Source organism: Danio rerio, chromosome 4 (assembly GCF_052040795.2).
Source record: "Danio rerio strain M-AB ecotype USA chromosome 4, GRCz13ab, whole genome shotgun sequence".
In the NCBI taxonomy this organism is placed as follows: Eukaryota; Metazoa; Chordata; class Actinopteri; order Cypriniformes; family Danionidae; genus Danio; species Danio rerio.
The window spans coordinates 8,574,173-8,591,714 of NC_141024.2; the positions used below are offsets into that span (position 1 = coordinate 8,574,173).

At 37.8% G+C, this 17,542-nt stretch overlaps 1 protein-coding gene across 31 annotated transcripts in view; it reads right to left on the bottom strand.

Annotated features, from left to right (window-relative positions):
* wnk1b (WNK lysine deficient protein kinase 1b) overlaps positions 1 to 14,920 on the bottom strand; it is a 109,480-nt gene extending 94,560 nt beyond the window's left edge. For 30 of the 31 annotated variants that reach the window (XR_015482075.2, XR_015482074.2, XM_087247035.2 and 27 more), the window contains 2 exon segments: positions 14,314 to 14,920; positions 11,537 to 12,741 (listed from right to left, as the gene is read on the bottom strand). Coding sequence is in view for 29 of the 31 variants with exons in the window: in XM_087247035.2 (XP_087103161.2) it covers positions 11,537 to 12,274 (738 nt within the window). In the remaining 2 variants the exon portion in view is untranslated. 31 annotated transcript variants of the gene reach the window in all.
* Between the last annotated feature and the right edge of the window lie 2,622 nt (positions 14,921 to 17,542).

The window sequence follows — 17,542 nt, forward strand, 5'->3', positions numbered from 1 at the left end:
CAAGAACTGGGGTACCTAGTGAAGTGAAAATGACCTTATAGGAAAAACACAGAGCTTGAAAGTAATGCGGAACAAGGAAACAAGACTTTCTGACCTATCTAAGGCAAAAGGCATGGTGTTTGTAAGCATTAAAAGCAGAGAGCTAGCTTCCTCATCAGATGCGTTACACACAGGAAGCTGTAGGCTTCCTTTTCCTTTTTGATGATACAAATGCAAAGACAGGCTAGACAGCAGCCAAACAAGAATATAAAACAGAGTGGTACAGCTGAGGAAAAAAAAAAACAAGATGCTTTGTCAACTGAAGTCCAAATTCCTGCATGTTGAAGCATCATGGTTAGACTATCAACAGGAAGTCGTTGACTATACAGAACACTGTACAATGCTGTTTGGTAAACTGAACGTTTATTTAACACAATCACCAATGTAGTGTAAAGCAAAACACAGGTCAGAAAGAAAGCTTGGGTACAGTTAGTGATGTAACAAGCTTTATGGTACTCAGGGTGTTCAATGATCATCTAGCTGTATCAGGGCTACCCCAAATCCATGATGAATAAATGTGTTTGCAATCACAGGTGCCAAAGAAAAACAGACCATTTAGGGAATCAGCTTTGGGAATCAGGATTAAATTCCTTTAACTTTGGAGCATCACATCACTGCCATTCTTACCGTGACATACTGTAATGCAATGTAATGTTTATTTATATAGCGCATTTATTGTGTATGGTCATACACCCAAAGAGCTTCACAGTCATAAGGGGGTCTCTCCACACCACCACCAGTGTGCAGCAGCCACAGGACAAAGGCACCAGTGCACTGACCACACACCAGCTGTAGGTGGATTGGAGAGTCAGTAATACAGCCAATTTGGTTGATGGGGATGATTGGGAGGCCATGATGGGTGAGAGCAGATGGAGGGAAAGAGCAGATGGAGGGAAATTGGCCAAGAAACCAGGCTTACACCCTTATTGTTTTATGAGAAGTGCCATGGGGTTTCTAATAACCACAGAGAGTCAGGACCTTGGTTTAACATCTCATCCGAAAGACGACGCTCACTGACAGTACAGTGTCCATTCACTATACTGTGGCATTAGGACTCACACAAACCAGTTTGAGAGTCCCTTGCTGGCCTCACTTACACCACTTCAAACAGAAACCTAGCTTTTCCCATGTGGTCTCCCATCCAGGTAATGGCAAGGCTCAGCCTTGCTTACCTTCAGTGAGTAACTGGTCTTGGGCTGCAGAGTGATGTGACTGTAAGGCTTCTGTCTAGATCCTGTTAAAGTCGCAGCAATGACGATGGGCCAATAAGACAACTTCATACTACTCAGTGGGCCACTTGCAATGCTCTGGCTCTGGTATCGGTTCCAAAGGTCTACAGTGGACAATTAGCACAAAGAAGATGTCAAATGGACTAGAGCCCAGAAAGATTATTTAGCCTCAGATGACAAATTGTAGATAACATTGCAGCTTTAGAAAGAGATTATTTTACAATCCAATATTAGTTCCTGTGCAGTGTGCACTTCCTCTGAGTACTATACTCCAATATTTATGAAGATGCAGGTGGAAAGAGAGTGCACTGAATTTTTTAGACTGCTTATCCTATCCTCATCACAAGAACTCATTTCTGGACAAATGTGGTTTGGAATACTATTTAGGTCAGATGGACAAGCACTGCTGCTCGCCGTTCCTTTAACCTACGCAGCAGGGTCACAATCAGGTCATCGTCACATGGGAACATTCGGCAAGGCAGGAGCCAGCCACCTGACTGTCACATTCCTCATGGGAAAGGCAGAAGACAGAAAAAAAATTGCAAGGGAAGGAACGCGGAAAAGGTCATTGGGGACTGAGTAGGAAGTACAGTTACTAGGAAGAGAATTCACAATTTTACGTGAAATACAAAAGAACGATGTTCATTCCACAACAGTATCTATTGTTTCATGTAAACAATTCCGCAGAAGTGTGTGACAGTCAACTTGTTTCCACAGATCTTTTGTAAATACCAGGATTTATTAAGCTAGTATCTTTAATGGCAAGAAAAAGTAAAATAATAGTGATTAAAAACCAAAGGTTTAAAAACAACATAATGACAAATTTAGCGATCAGTTCTTCAGAATTTTACTCCATAACTATATTTCTCTTAAAATAACAAAATTCCATTACTGGAAGCCGAGTAAACTCAACTATTCACATTAAATCTGCCCAAATCATGAAATTTGTTTGCAATAACCACAAATTGTGGCCATGCCACTTGTGACTAGGATTGCGGTGACAGGGCAGGGTCACTATGACCGATATAAAGAATGTCAGCATACAGTGGAGTACAACAGCTGAGCTGAGACTGTGCCACAGTTCTGGGTTTTCATTCTTGAAGCTCATGTGAGAGCTAAAAGATTCCCTTGGGCCAACTCTGCCCCACGCCATTACTCAAAACTGTCTGCTCCAATTCTGACCATGTAGTGGAAAGACAGCAGCAGATGAGGTGCTGCTATTTATAGCTTGTAAAAGAAAAGATATCCAAAATTCTGGAGTACATGAATGCCTTTTTTTTTCGCACATGGCAGTATTCTTGCGACCATGTTTCGGGTCAGAGTTTTCAGAATTATGTATACTACTGCAGAGGATGAGCTAAGCTTGTTTGAGCATCCTAAATTGAGTCAAACTCTGGCAGGAGAGGACGTCCTACTTTTGTACTCACTACAGGGGACTGAGCATAGCCTTAGAATGATGTAACAGACCCTGACAGCCCAATAAACACCAGCTCCCATTGATACAGCTCAGGCTACACCTCTAGCACTGCATTTATATAGGTGTGACGGTGCTAAAATATCCCTGACATTTAGCAGAAACAGCCAGCCCCAGCTAAGTAACCAAGATGCATTCCTTTGGATCGAGGGGAGTGCTATCACATATCTTTAATAACGAGATTTTGGAAGAAATTTGGGAGAATTTCAAACTTTGTTGGGAAAATTAGTAAGCTACAGACTTTATGCATTCGCTTTTTTTATCTCCCTATGCTAAATATTCTTTAAAACTTTATTTTAATGATTTCCCTTTTGTAAAAAGACAACCTACTAATTATCAAAACCCAAAAAACATTGCATCCAGATCACGATTCTAAGCTTTCAGCATGCGTTTTAGCTGGGAGATAAAACCAGAGAGAGAATCCGCTTTCAATTGAAAACCCCCCTTCTTTAAGTTTTTGTCCTCTTCAAAAGCTGACGTCTTGCCACAAGAATTCAGAGAATGCGAACGCAAATCAGCCACTGAAATCTGGGAGGAGTTGCGGGTCCAACCAGCCCACTCTGCGAAAAGCCACTTCAAGAGCAGCCTCTAAGATGCTCTTCATACAGGATACAAGGTTTACATGCTTCCAAATTTAGGATCTGCTACGTCATCATGTCCTCCGACAAAGGAATTAAATAGCAAAATGAGAAACACTGAAGCAAGGCAAAGTCTTTGGAACGGTCCGAAACAATATTTGCAATTATCTTGATTAATTAATGAGTACACATGCACGAACTGTATGAAGCCTTGAATTGAAAAGCACTCTAAATCTAATTTAACTGATGACAAAGCGCTTCTGACAATATAAGAATGAAGAGAGCAAATAGGGTCAGTAGGGTGAAGGTAATAGTGGGTGAGGCAGAATGGTAAAACCGCTGTGTGTGTGTGTGTAAACAGCATCTTAAGAGGCTTATTGAATAAAATGAGGGGCAGTTAGGACAAGAGGCTGAGGTGAGCAATGAAACGTGAGGAATTTACTGCCCTCCCATAGTGACCTTTAACACACTTACACTACCTACAAAAGCAAAGAGAGACAACAATAAGAAAGACCACAGGAGATCAAACCTGATTTTCCTCATAAGCTAGTGTCTCAGCTTGAATTAATATGCACCCTATCACATGCTATTGATCAGGATCTCAAAGAAGCGATGAGCATAATGTAACAGGAGTGACTTCCAACAAGCCTCAGCAGGCAAAAAAGTATTTGTATGCCAGAGACAGATGAGCTGCTGTATAAGATTTTGCATTCTTTTGGATATAGTACAGCCAGCAATGTTACCTGTAAGGTATTTAAAGTGGACCCATGATTTGAACTAATAGGCATACGCTAACTTGCAAAATCCTACTCAACCTATTTGTTCAAACTATACTACCTGACAAAAGTCTTGTCATCGATCCCAGTTGTAAAAGCAACTAGTAAAAACTTGACTTCTAGATGATCATTTGGAAAAGTGGCAGAAGGTCGATTTTTCTGATAAATCCTCACAAATACTGCAGAAGATATTGGAACCTGCATGGATCCAAGTTTCTCTTCAATTCTGGTGAGAGAAAAATCATGGTTTGGAGTTTCATTCAGTATGTTGGCGTTCGAAAGGTCTGCAGAGTGGATGGTAACATCAACATCCTCAGGAATCAAGACATTTGTGCTGCCCATTACATTACAAACCACAGGAGAGGGCAAATCCTTCTGCAGGATAGCGCTCCTGATACTTCAGCTTCCACATCAAAGTTCCTGAAAGCAAAGAAAGTGAAGGTGCTCCAGGATTGGCCAGCCCAGTCACCTGACATGAACATCATTGAGCATAAACATTCTTTTTCCACTGCATCATGACTTTATATTCTATACTGTACATTAAGTGACAAGACTTATGTCTAAGCAAAGTCAGACCTTACTGTCCTTATTAAATAACTAAAAATCAAGACATGATCATATTTTATTTTGGTAAAAATAAGCATAATACAGGGTTTTTTGCCTTTCACAAAAGCCACTTCTGATGCCAAATGATCAAATAGAAGTCAAGTTATTATTTGTTGTTCCTTAAACTTGGATAGGCCACAAGACTTTTGTCAGGTAGTGTATGGATATGCTCATTGAGTAAACTTGTGCAAGTGCCCCAATACAGTGGTTAATTAACCATGTATTCACATATAAAAGCGCATGGTTTTAATCTTGCGTAATAAATATGCAATGTAAAGTCTGATAGTTTATTTGGAGCAATGAGGGTCTTTTCATTCTTGAAGCTCATGTGAGAGCTAAAAGATTCCCTTGGGCCAACTCTGCCCCACGTCATTACCCAAAACTGTCTGCTCCAATTCTGACCATGTAGTGGAAAGACAGCAGCAGATGAGGTGCTGCTATTTATAGCTTGTAAAAGAAAAGATATCCAAAATTCTGGAGTACATGAATGCCTTTTTTTTTGGCACATGGCAGTATTCTTGCGACCATGTTTCGGGTCAGAGTTTTCAGAATTATGTATACTACTGCAGAGGATGAGCTAAGCTTGTTTGAGCATCCTAAATTGAGTCAAACTCTGGCAACGTTTGACAAGTGTGTGATAAGTCAGTTGGCTGGCCCTGGTCCGGTTAGAAGAGATGTGCCAAAGGGCAGTTCAGTGGGGCTGTGGCACGGTACACTTAAATAATGCTTGTACCGCAAAACTGAAGACGTGACATTACTTTTAAGAGACTGTTTCAAATTGATTTATTAATCATTCGTCATTTTCAATGTACGCAAACTATTATGGTTTATTAAAGACCCAAACCCCTCGCTGCACGTCATTTGCATATATAGTAAACCTCCTAATACGTGCAGCACAAAATTAATTGATGAGTTTTAAATGTTGTGGATCTGTTCGACTGCGTGTCACTGCATCCCAAATGACTAAAACAATATAACTAAAGCTATCTCTACTGTGCCGAGCGACGGCGCTTCTCTTCATTTTAAACTGAACAGTCACATCAATGAAGTAGGTGTGCTTAGGTTCGGATGGCAAAATGCAGTGCAAGTGCATTCAATCGTGCTTCGGATTGGTTCAAGGCAACTGTACCTACCTAGGGTGAGTACAACCAAACATGCAACATCCTACTCAAACTATTTGTTCGAAATCTGGGTATGTTCATTGAGTAGATTTAACTTGTGCAAGTGTTCGTTAAGGGGTTTTTTGAACATGTGTTCACATATACAAGCACATTTTGGTTTTATGAAATGTAAAATCTGATGTTTTTTTGGGTGGATGGGGGTCTCTTCATCTTTAAGATATGGCTTAAAGAGGACATTGTGACCAGGAACAAAGGTATGGCTTCCTTTTTTTGGTCAAAACCAATGTTATCAATAATCAATCAACCATGTAAAGAAAATATAAGTTTTAGCCCCCCAAAACTATATAAGCTTAAAATACCTGTTAAGTATTTACATTAGGGGTGTCACAATTTAAATTTTTAATCAAAATTGATTTAAATTTATGCTCAATTTCGATTATCGAATCAAAAAATAGAATCTTCGATGCTGCCATGCCCCCATGTCACGTCAGCTTGGCTTGCGTCTTTTTTACCGACGCCATTATAACGACACAGATCACTACCTATTCACGAGTCCCGCAGAAAAAAGTGATTGACAGGTGGCAATTATGTGTGTATCTTGCCTTTATTCATTTCCTGTATGATTTGTTTATGGGTAAAACAAAGACCATGCAGGTCAGGTAGTTTAAAGTGTAGGCTACAAATAATTAATTGGTCATTAATTAATTTATTATTCATAATCGAAAATCAAATCGAATCGTGCCTTTAGAATCGAAAATGTAATCGAATCGAGGATTTGGAGGATCGTGACACCCTTAATTTACATGGAGGAAGTAAAGAAAACAGACAGACACTGACCCGGATCTTCTGAGAAGTGAAACCAAGACTTGACAAGAATGACAAGTAAATCTATTTAAGCTAGGAGCTGTCAGAGTTTGTGATGAATGCACACATTTTCTACTTTGCATACACTTCTCTCTCATGGCGCAGCTGATGAGGTTAAAAAAATAAATTATCTTTTAAAATAAAAGGAAACTTCACATTAAGAAGAGATAAAATGCACAACACAAGTGAAACATAATTCCAATCAGATAGCATCTCACAATGACAAAGCCCTCCATGTATTTCCATTTATGATGACATCTTTTTTCCTTCCAGACCGTGTAAGACACACAATGGATAAACACACACATATAGGCCCAGTACTGTAAATGAGGAAGGAGATCAGCGCTTGCAAATGAAGGAAGCTCTACTCCTGTCTTTGTCTTTCTCACTTCTTTAAAAAAAAAATGGATTTCAACAATGAAAAGGGAAACGGCTATGGCTAGGATCCATGGGATTGGATTTCTTCCTCAACTGTTCCCCTTCACATCCTCTGCATTATTCACAGATGACGACACTCTCTCTGGGGCATGTCTCTTTTATACCGGCCTGGACTTAAGGCACCTCCCGCACAAATTCCAACACTGTGATATCTCATAGCCAGCATATGGCGATAAGGCTGAGGTCATGACAGCCGCATGGTCTTAAATAGCTCGGGGTCAATACCTGTCAACAACTTGCATCTGGATCAGAGTATGCATGTATAAAGAAAGTCAACATATGGACATAGGACCCTGTGTGAGTGTGTGCGCATATGTTTAGACAACTAATTGCATGTGGTTTCCATTCCCACTACTGGAAAAGCTCATGAAAAAGAGCTTACAACTTTATTAGCGCATTAAAATAACATTACCCACAAAAAAAAACACCAAAGAAAATCCACCTATGGCGGGGATGAACAAGAAACAGAAGGGAAATGTGAGTGGTACTTGCTCTGCAAACCACACTGGGTTGTTAGGTAGTTTCTTATCAGCCAAAGTCAAATATTTATGGGACTTTTCCACGAATTTCATTTTCTGCCAGTGGAAATTCAGAAGCACTTTGAGAAGCAAAACCACTTAATTTGAGTTACCATCAATGTTGGTACCACAAACTGCGCATTACAAATTGCACAGCAATCTTTAATACTGAAGATCAGGGGTTTGTTAAACAAGTGTGAGTAATATTGCGTGGTGCTTGCTAAGGGTGGATTAATATCGCATTCAAAATGTTATGACTGCACCCTGCTTTGTTTCTGCTCAGTTACTATGTGACATTTCAGGAAAACATTTGGCAGAGAGATAGATGGCAATGTTGAGAAAAAGGCAGAGGGGGACTGAACTCTTCACAGCGCATTTAGCGCTTGCTCGGCCTTTCATGTCTTTACTATTATAATTCAGCTGAATAGAAAAACAAAAGCATAAAGGGATGCCTCTGCTCCCATTAAGAGAGCCATGGCATGAATCTCCCTGAATCCATGAGGAATGAATTGTGGGGGTCTAATAGCTCATCTATGATTCAACGCATACCAAGTCTATGAGGGCAAGAGAGACACTACATCCCTTTTTGATCCAATAAATCTATTCAGAGTGATATGGATTAACTGATGCATGCCGGGTAACCAAAGCCACTATCCAAACAACTGATACCACAATAGCGTAACTGAATTGCTACTAAATATGTAATAATTGCATCCTAATGGAAGTGCTGGAGAACATTAGAACCAAATAGGAGGAGACGTTTGAGTCAATCCATGCAACGAAAGCAATTCCCAAGTGATCTCAAATGGGAGGACAACAAAAAAAAAAGCTCAGCAAATGAATCAGCTCTGGGAAATAAAACCGTTTAGATGGCCCATTAACAAAGCTGACGAGATAATCTTCTTTCCTCTTCTACGTCCAAGACAAGTCACATTTACTGATGTCCAGTAAGACTACAAAAGCGTCCTGAAAGTGAAGGAAAAAGAGCGAAAGAGAGATGGAGAAAGTGGGCGGACAAAAACCAGCCCTCCCTTATGTTCTGATATTCATCACCCCCTCTTCGCCTTTCTTCTCTTCTTTGTCAAAGCAACCTGGGGGTTTCCAATGGCCAGACCTCTGCTCCTGCGTGCCCTCTAACCCTCGAATTACTTAAGAGTTGTTCTAAAGGCCTTGATCAATCTATGAATGCAGTGCACTTCCCCCCTTTAAGCAAGTGTCCCCACATAATAATGCTACTCTGCTTCCATCAATGCACATTGCCTGCAATCCTCTCATCCTGTCAGTGCCAACATGACGTCACTGGCACCATCCACCCTTACATTCCACAGTCTTCCACCCCACCCTTTGCAGCATATTTCGCACACTTTCATCCGTATGTGCTCTGACATGTTTATGTAACGGTTTAAATCTACGAGTGCTTAGGAGGAATTACTAACACAGCCTAGTATCAGTGTATAACGGTTTAGTTTGCGCGGAAGGATCTTCATCAGGCAGCTAACAACAATCCATCTTTATCTGTGTGTAGTTATACTTGCTTCAGAAAAGATCTATCTGGCTAGACACCAGATACTAGGATGAACAGAAAGGGTGATACTTAGAGGAAACACTCGAGTATATATGTAACATGATCCAAGTCTGTTTCACTTGCCAGACCTTAATTTGTCAGATTTAGATGTCACTGTGTTATTAAAAACTTTAAATGTACCTCAGCTCTTGGTTTTGTAATTGAAATTGCTCTGCAAGGAAGGTAAAAAGGTCAATGAATGTATATAAGCATCCAGATATGAGTGTTAGACCAATATCCTGTCCAGGAAATCAAGTAAAAGTGAAATCTTGTTCTGACCTGACAGTTACATCCCTCAGTCTTCAAGGCGTTTGAACCGTTACATCGTATGATGCAAGTTATTATTAACATAGTGCTGTAACTAAGCTATTAAGTTGTGTTATGGCAAAGTCTTTTTAAGGCAAGACATTTCACTCTGTGGGCATCTTTGAAACACCTTTCAGACACTATGCTCAGGCATTCTTTATAAATTGAGAACATCAAATTCTTCAAAATTGCTTGCCAAGCTTACGATTGAATTTCATATTAGTAATCATCAATAAAATTAAACAACAACTGTGTCTTTAGTTTCACTTCTAAACCTCCAAATCACACAAAATCTGCAGAAACTCACGTCTGGTCCAAGCCCCTCCCCCAGAGTATTGTCAGTCTATAGCAATCAATAATTGGCTCCTGTACTAGAAGGTGGGCTTTTTCACCATATAGCGATCGATGGTTGGCTCCTGTACTAGAAGGTGGGCTTTTTTACCATATAGCAATCGATGATTGGCTCCTGTACTAGAAGGTGGGCTTTTTCACCCTATAGCGATTGATGATTGGCTCCTGTACTAGAAGGTGGGCTTTTTCACCATATAGCGATCGAAGATTGGCTCCTGTACTAGAAGGTGGGCTTTTTCACCATATAGCGATCAATGATTGGCTCCTGTACTAGTAGGCGGGGCTTTATTCACCATACTGACAGTTACACTTCTACCCATTCAAAAAGATACAAGTGACATGTCTTGTGTATTCTATAGTGTTCGGTTATGGTCAATTAGATCAAATGTAGACAAGATAGATGCATTCCCCTTTTACAGCTGGCATCTTATTTGGTTCACTTTTAATAACATTTTGGGGGAGGTTATTTTGTAAAACAAGTGTCTTAAACTGAATTCCAGGAGGGCCGAAGCTCTGCATAGTTTAGCTCCAACCACCTCCAACTCACACCTGCTTAATAGTCTCTAGTAGTTCTGAACACCTTGGTTAGTTGGATTAGCTGTGTCTGATTAGAGTTGGAGCAAAACTGTGCAGAGCCACGGCCCCCCAGGAAACGAGTTTGAGAAATATGTTGTAAAATAATTTCATATTCTGAAATAAGCTTATAAAATTTACATACGAATGACAAAAAAGAAGACACATTTGAGAGAAGCAGTTTTTGTTTTTGTTTCACTTCATCAGTGGAAATCAGGAACTGTAATAAGGCATTGCGCTCTTCACTTTTTTTAACCAAACCTATGATGTCAGATGACAAAGTAGGAAATCGGTCGGATTCATTTCATAACCAGCATCAACATTATGAATGTAAATATGTTTCTTACTACTTTGGGAGGGCGGACAAGCTCAAACATTTCCAAGGCTGTATTTAGCATCCTCCACTTGTTCTCGCATCTACAACACTCTACTACACGGGGCCAAAAAGGCTGAGAACCAATGTGTTAATACTATAGTGTCTCTTGTGGCAAAGCTGAAAACCAAGCACTGTGTCACACTTTGGAATGTAGTAATGAACAGCATGAAATCCAGCAAGGATAGCATCTGTGTTCGAGAAAAACATGAATTCAAACGCTTCAAAAAATGCAAGCCTGACTCTATCATGAAAGGAATTTGTAACTCAAAACAAGTGTGCTTTGCATTCCTAGCATTGCTGGATGTGGCTAAAATGAGTAAATATTATGTCTTCCATTTACAGTACAATGACGATAAAAATAATAATAATATTATGACAAAATAGTCATGGCAACAATGTTTTATATGACTTTAACCTCTCTTAAGTTAAGCAAAAGTTTAACGGATGCAAGTTGAGAAGATCATCATGCCTACTAAATCATTTGGGCATAACCAGCAACTTCTTCACCCACATCCTGTAGGGGCACCATAAGAACCATGACCGCAAATCTATACAAACATGTTTCACAAATGTGACTTCCTGTTTAACTTTGGCACTCGTTTTCTAACCCATGTTTGTGTTTCACAACAGCAGTTTAAAGCTTTTGCAATTCACATCAAACAGCATGAGCGCCTGCTACAATTAACCAAGGCTGCAGAGATTGATAACAGGATCGTTTCTTACCTGAAGTTCACACCACGCCACCTCCACTGTTGTCTCTGTGTCCAAGCCCTTGTAGACCGTTTTGAATGATCCACGTCCAATTTCGATGTCAAATTTGAGGAAGCGGCCATCAGGAGAGGTGCCCACAGCTTTGGTCTCGACTTCTTCAATTTCGTCCTGCTCCTTTTTCACAGCCTCCCTCAGCTCAGCTTCAGCACGGGCCTTCGCCACCCCTCTCTCCTCCTCCTCCTGCTTGTCTGTCACTCGACTCTCTTGCTCTTTGTCACCAACATCACTGAGCTCGGTCTCCACCTTCCCAAGGACTTCACTCTGCCTTGAGCCTGCATCCTGCACAGAAGGACTCTGTACCTCCACAATCCCTTCAACCCCAGCATGTCTTTCATCCTCTGAACGTTCTTCCACTACGGCCGCCGAAACTACTGTTTGGGTGTCAAGAGTTACATCAGGGGTCGAACTCAGCACCGTGGGTATAACAAACTGCTCGCAGTCTGGAGGTGAGGTGAGGATGCAGGCCTTGCTGGGCAAGTCAAGGGCTGTGGCATTGGAGTCACAGATGACGCTACGTCTGAAAAATCTATGCTCGGCCGTCTTCAGATCTTTATCCATGGTGTGGCGTCGCTTTCTGACCTCCGTGTCTAGCTTCTCACCAACCAGCGAGTCTGAACCGGAGCCATTCACATTCTTTGGAGGTGGCGGGGCCAAGAAGGTCACCACCTTGTTGGGATTTTCCGATGACATCTTTCCAGGGAAAAATAAACTTGAACGTATAAATAAATAATTTTGGAAAAAAGCGTAAATGTAAACTTTGACCTTTTGCGTAAATTTCCTGCTCTTGCTTTCAACTGTGGCACAAAAAGATTGAGAAAAAAATAAACGCTCACGTGAACCACAGAGTTTGCTGGAAGGCCCCCTCCGTGGGGTATTCCTTACTAACAGTTACTTTTACAGTGTAAAGGGCCAGAGCCCAAGAGAGGAGGTGTTCTTTTATAAACGTAAAAGAACAAGACACAGTTACTGAGAGGCAAGCACTGATGGTGACAGACAAAAACTGTCAAATCCACTTCATCCATCCTGCAGTGACCCGGAGACAGCCGTCATTGGGCATAAGGAACCTTAAAAGGAAAAAGGGCAAAGGCCTTGATGTTCTTCAGACCTTCAAGGTGCAGGAAACCTGGCTCCGAAACCCAAAACCAGGTTCAGATGTACTACAAGAGACATACAAAGAACATATTATTTTAGCTTTCACATTTATTTAAGCATTTAAATCTTTTCTAAAGGTATAGTTCACCTAAAACTGATGCTTTACTAGCTACTCTCAAGTAGGCATGGGCCGGTATAAGATTCTGATGGTTTGATAACCTTGGATTTAAATATCACGGTTTCAGGGTATCACGGTATTGTGATTACTGCTCTAAAATATATTGTTTTTAAATGTCTGGGTAAAAAACAAAAACTTTTTTCTCTTTTGAACACAATATTTTTAAATTTGGGAAACATTTTTAAAAATTTGGAGCGGTAAACATGTCAGGCTAAATAATTCAAATGAATAATTGACTTCTGCCGTCTTCGTTTGTTTTGAAAATACAGATTTCTTTACTATTAAAAAAACAGCATCTTTGCATATCATTTTTGCTGGAGATACTGTTCTCCTAAACAAGTGAAAAATATATATATTAAAAATCCTTAATCATACCTTAGGAATGGTATAGCTGAAACTTTGCCAGTTTTAAAACCTTGACTTTTGACGGCGGTATACCCTAAAAAAGGTTATCATCCCATGCCTACTCTCAAGTGGTTACAAACCAGAGTTTCTTCTGTCGAACACTGAAGAAGATTTGTTAAGGAAAACTGTAAACCCGTAATGACTGACATCCGAAGAAGGAAAATCAAATACAATGGACAGGTTTCCAGCTTTTTTTCAAATGTATTTAACAGAAGAAAGAAACTCAAACAGGTTTTGAACAAGTGAAGGGAGAGTAAATGATCAAATAATGGTAATTTGTGGGTGAACTATCCCTTTAATAGGTATGATTACACAACTGAAGACTGACATAAATAATAAACTAAGAAATGACAAATATTAACATATAACAACTAAAGACAGCCCTAACTGTTCATCATGTTAATAAATATTCACATTAAATGCAAATGTAGCAACATATTGGACTGTAGTACTGAATTTACAGCGTTTCTCAGAATCATATGCCGACTCGTTTTCTCCGTGTCACTGCTTGGCTCAAGCCAACGATTCCCAGGCCTTTTTTTGGACACAGAGTCAGCCAGGTGTTCCGTTCCGATCGTAAAACCGTAAATTATATAATACATTGCGTCAAAATGTCAACAAAACAAAAACACGGCATGGCAGATGAACGCGTCTACTGCGCACGGTGGGGTCGCGAGACGGGTCGCCCTGGTTACGTGTGGTGGCCAGCTGAGATTTGGAGGATTTTTATAACTGTAAAGCACAACACTCAAAAGCATTTAGCAATTTTAAACGATTACAAGCAACACACAATGTAAGATGCGTTTATACAATGTTGTCAAGTGACGACAACCGTTGGTTCTTGAGGTCTCGAGTTTGCTCTTAAAATAACGTCGCGCACCTTTAATAACGTTTATTGAACAGGAAGCGCGTACGAATACACGCGCTTCCCACATACAACACAGCACATATACAGGGTGTATTTATCATGTCAACACACAATTATCAGATGACTTAAAGCTATCTACAATACATTTGGCTGCAATAAGTAAATAGGAGGCTGGCCAGCGATTACCTTTCGTATCGTCATATCCATTCCCCGCTGATGTAGACAAAGCGACAGCTGCAGTTGCTCGAGTTGACCGAGCGAATAATTTAAGTGAGATAATCGCCAAACTGTTACGAAGGCAAAATATGATGACGATTATAAACAAGAAAACATAAATCCAATAGATTTAAGTTAGCACAGCTTCGCGTTCATCGCGCTGTTTTGCTCTACAGGCCAAGTTCAACACGGGGCTGTTGAATCCAGCGCGATGTGATGGTTTTAATGAAATCGGTATCCAGCGTAACGATGATGTATCCCGTGATAAAACATCATGACAAATCACCAACAGTGTCCGGTTCCGGTGGACTGCACGCGGATCCGCTGAACCCACGGATTTTTCTCCCTTTCACGTGAACAATGCAACAACATCCACTGCAGTTTGCGTTCGCGGCTGTCGAACCGGCGAAATCGTTATCCTTACGCAGCAGCAGTCGACAAATGACATCCAGTAGTCTCCATATGCAGCATTCGGGGTTTGTCTGTTACTGCTGCTCTTGGTTCGGGTGGTGTTATTAAGACTCCAGTCTGTCACGTTGGTTTTAGCTCCGAGGCTGCTGCTGTCTACCCTCCCACTGAATACTGACAGCACAGCGCCAGCCGACAGTGGCGTGAAGCCGCCTGAAGAGGTCGCTGTTTCCTTCCCGAGTCCATTTGTTTATTTATTTATTTGTTTGTTTCATTATTTGGGTAGATATTAAAAAAACATCATTTATTGTGCACTTCTTTTTTTTCATTAGAATATGCAAAAAGGTACATAAATTGGGATCATACAAATACAAAAAAAAACCATCAACAAAAAACCATAATAAAACAACTATAAAAAACAAAACAAATACAATATAGTCAGGTACTGTTAGGTGTGTGTGTGTGTGTGTGTGTGTGTGTGTGTGTGTGTGTGTGTGTGTGTGTGTGTGTGTGTCCATGTAAAGGTAACTTGGTGGAAAGGTCAGATTACATACATTAGGAACAATATCAGCCAATAAATGAATCAAGTATCGCAGATACAAGTAAAACAGATAAAAAAGAAACCAGTCAGAGTTAGGGAGTAACAACAATGCTTAGTAATGTATGATAGTAATAATGACAGTAAAAAGAAAGAAAGGACAACAGTAATAATAAATGACAATGATAATAAATCACAAGTACTACACTAACTACTACGACAACAGAAAGTTTCTTATATTACAACTACTATTGCTGCTACTACAGTCACAACTACAACTATTACTACTATAATGTCTACTACTGCTGATACTACCACAACAATGACTATGTCATGAATGTATTTATTGTGCACTTCTGAATTTAATAAAAAGTATGGAGGATGAAACCTATGGATAATTAAACAATAAACAAATAAATATGTGAATAAATACATAAAATAATAAATAAATCCTCAAAGTCCTGCATAAATAAAACAATTAGTAAATATGCAAATAAATAAATAAATTAATTAACAAATCCTCAAAGTCCTGCATAAATAAAACATTAAATTAATATGCAAATAATTAAATTAATTAACAAATCCGCAAATTCCTGCATAAATGAAACAATAAATATGCAAATAATTAAATTAATTAATTAATTAATCCTCAAATCGATGCATAAATAAAACAATGAATAAATATGCAAATAAATAAATTAATTAATCTTTAAATCTCTGCATAAATAAAACAATAAATAAATATGAAAATAAATACATTAATTAATTAATTAATCCTCAAATTCCTGCATAAATATCCAACTAAATAAATATGCAAATAAATTAATTAATTAATTAACGAATCCTCAAATTTCTGCATAAATAAAACAATAAATAAATATGCAAGTTAATTAATTAATCAATCCTCAAATTCCTGCATAGATAAAACAATAAATAAATATGCAAATTAATTAATTAATTAATCAATCCTCAAATTCCTGCATAAATAAAACAATAAATAAACATGTAAATAAATAAAAAAAAAAAATATATATATATATATATATATATATATATATTTTTTTTTTTTTTTTTTTTTTTTTAAATAAATATATATTAAAAACCACAAATTCCTGCATAAATAAATAAATAAATAGTGTGAGCAGACTAAAAATTAAACAAATTACACAGATGTTGGGGGAATAAGGAAATACTAAACTGAAAGTAGATTTTTCCCCCTTTCACACCACACTATTAATTATTTGTAAATTTATTTATGCAGGAATTTGTAGAATTATATATACATTTATTTATTTGTTTATTTATTTATTTATTTGTGTATTTACTTATTTATTTATTGTTTTGTTTATGCAGACATTTGTGTATAGTTAGTTATTCATTTATTAGCGAATTTGTTTATTTAATGTTTTATTATTTATTTATTTATTTATTTATTTATTTATTTATTTATTTATTTATTCATTCATTCATTATTTTATTTATGCAGGAATTTGTAGATTTATTTACTCATTTATTTATTTATTTGCATGTTTATTTCTTTATTATTTTATTTATGCAAGAATTTGTAGATTTATTTAACTGTAATTTCTAAACAATATATATTTTTTTCGTATTTGTTTATTTGTTTTTGCAGGTTTTATCCTATAAATATAAATAATAATAAACAAATGATTTAATAAACAAATAAATGCACAAATTCCTGTATAAATAAAATAACGAATAAATAAATATGCAAATAAATATATACAATTTACAAATTCCTGTATAAATAAATATACAAATAAATATTAATAGTGTAGGCTGATAAATATTTAAATAAATTACACAAATGTGGTTGGAATAAGAAAATTAGCCTGCAGTATTAATTAATTCTGCATTTATTTATGCAGGAATTTGGGGATTTATTTACTAATTTATTTATTTGCTTATTTATTTATTTATTTATTTATTTATTTATTTATTTATTTATTTATTTACTTATTTATTTATTTGTTTTTTTGTTTATTAAATTAATTATTTTATTAATTAATTTGTTTGTTTGTTTATTTTTATTTTTTGAGGGAATATTGCAAAAATACATTACATTTTGTGCATTTCTGAATTTAATAAAAGTATGAGAGTATTTTTTTTATCAAGTTGTTTGTATCAAATTATTAATATTGTTTTAAATATACAGCAAGCACAATAAATGCAAATAATGTCAACTTTAATGTTTCAAATACACAAAATACACATCATAAAAAGTGCCATCAT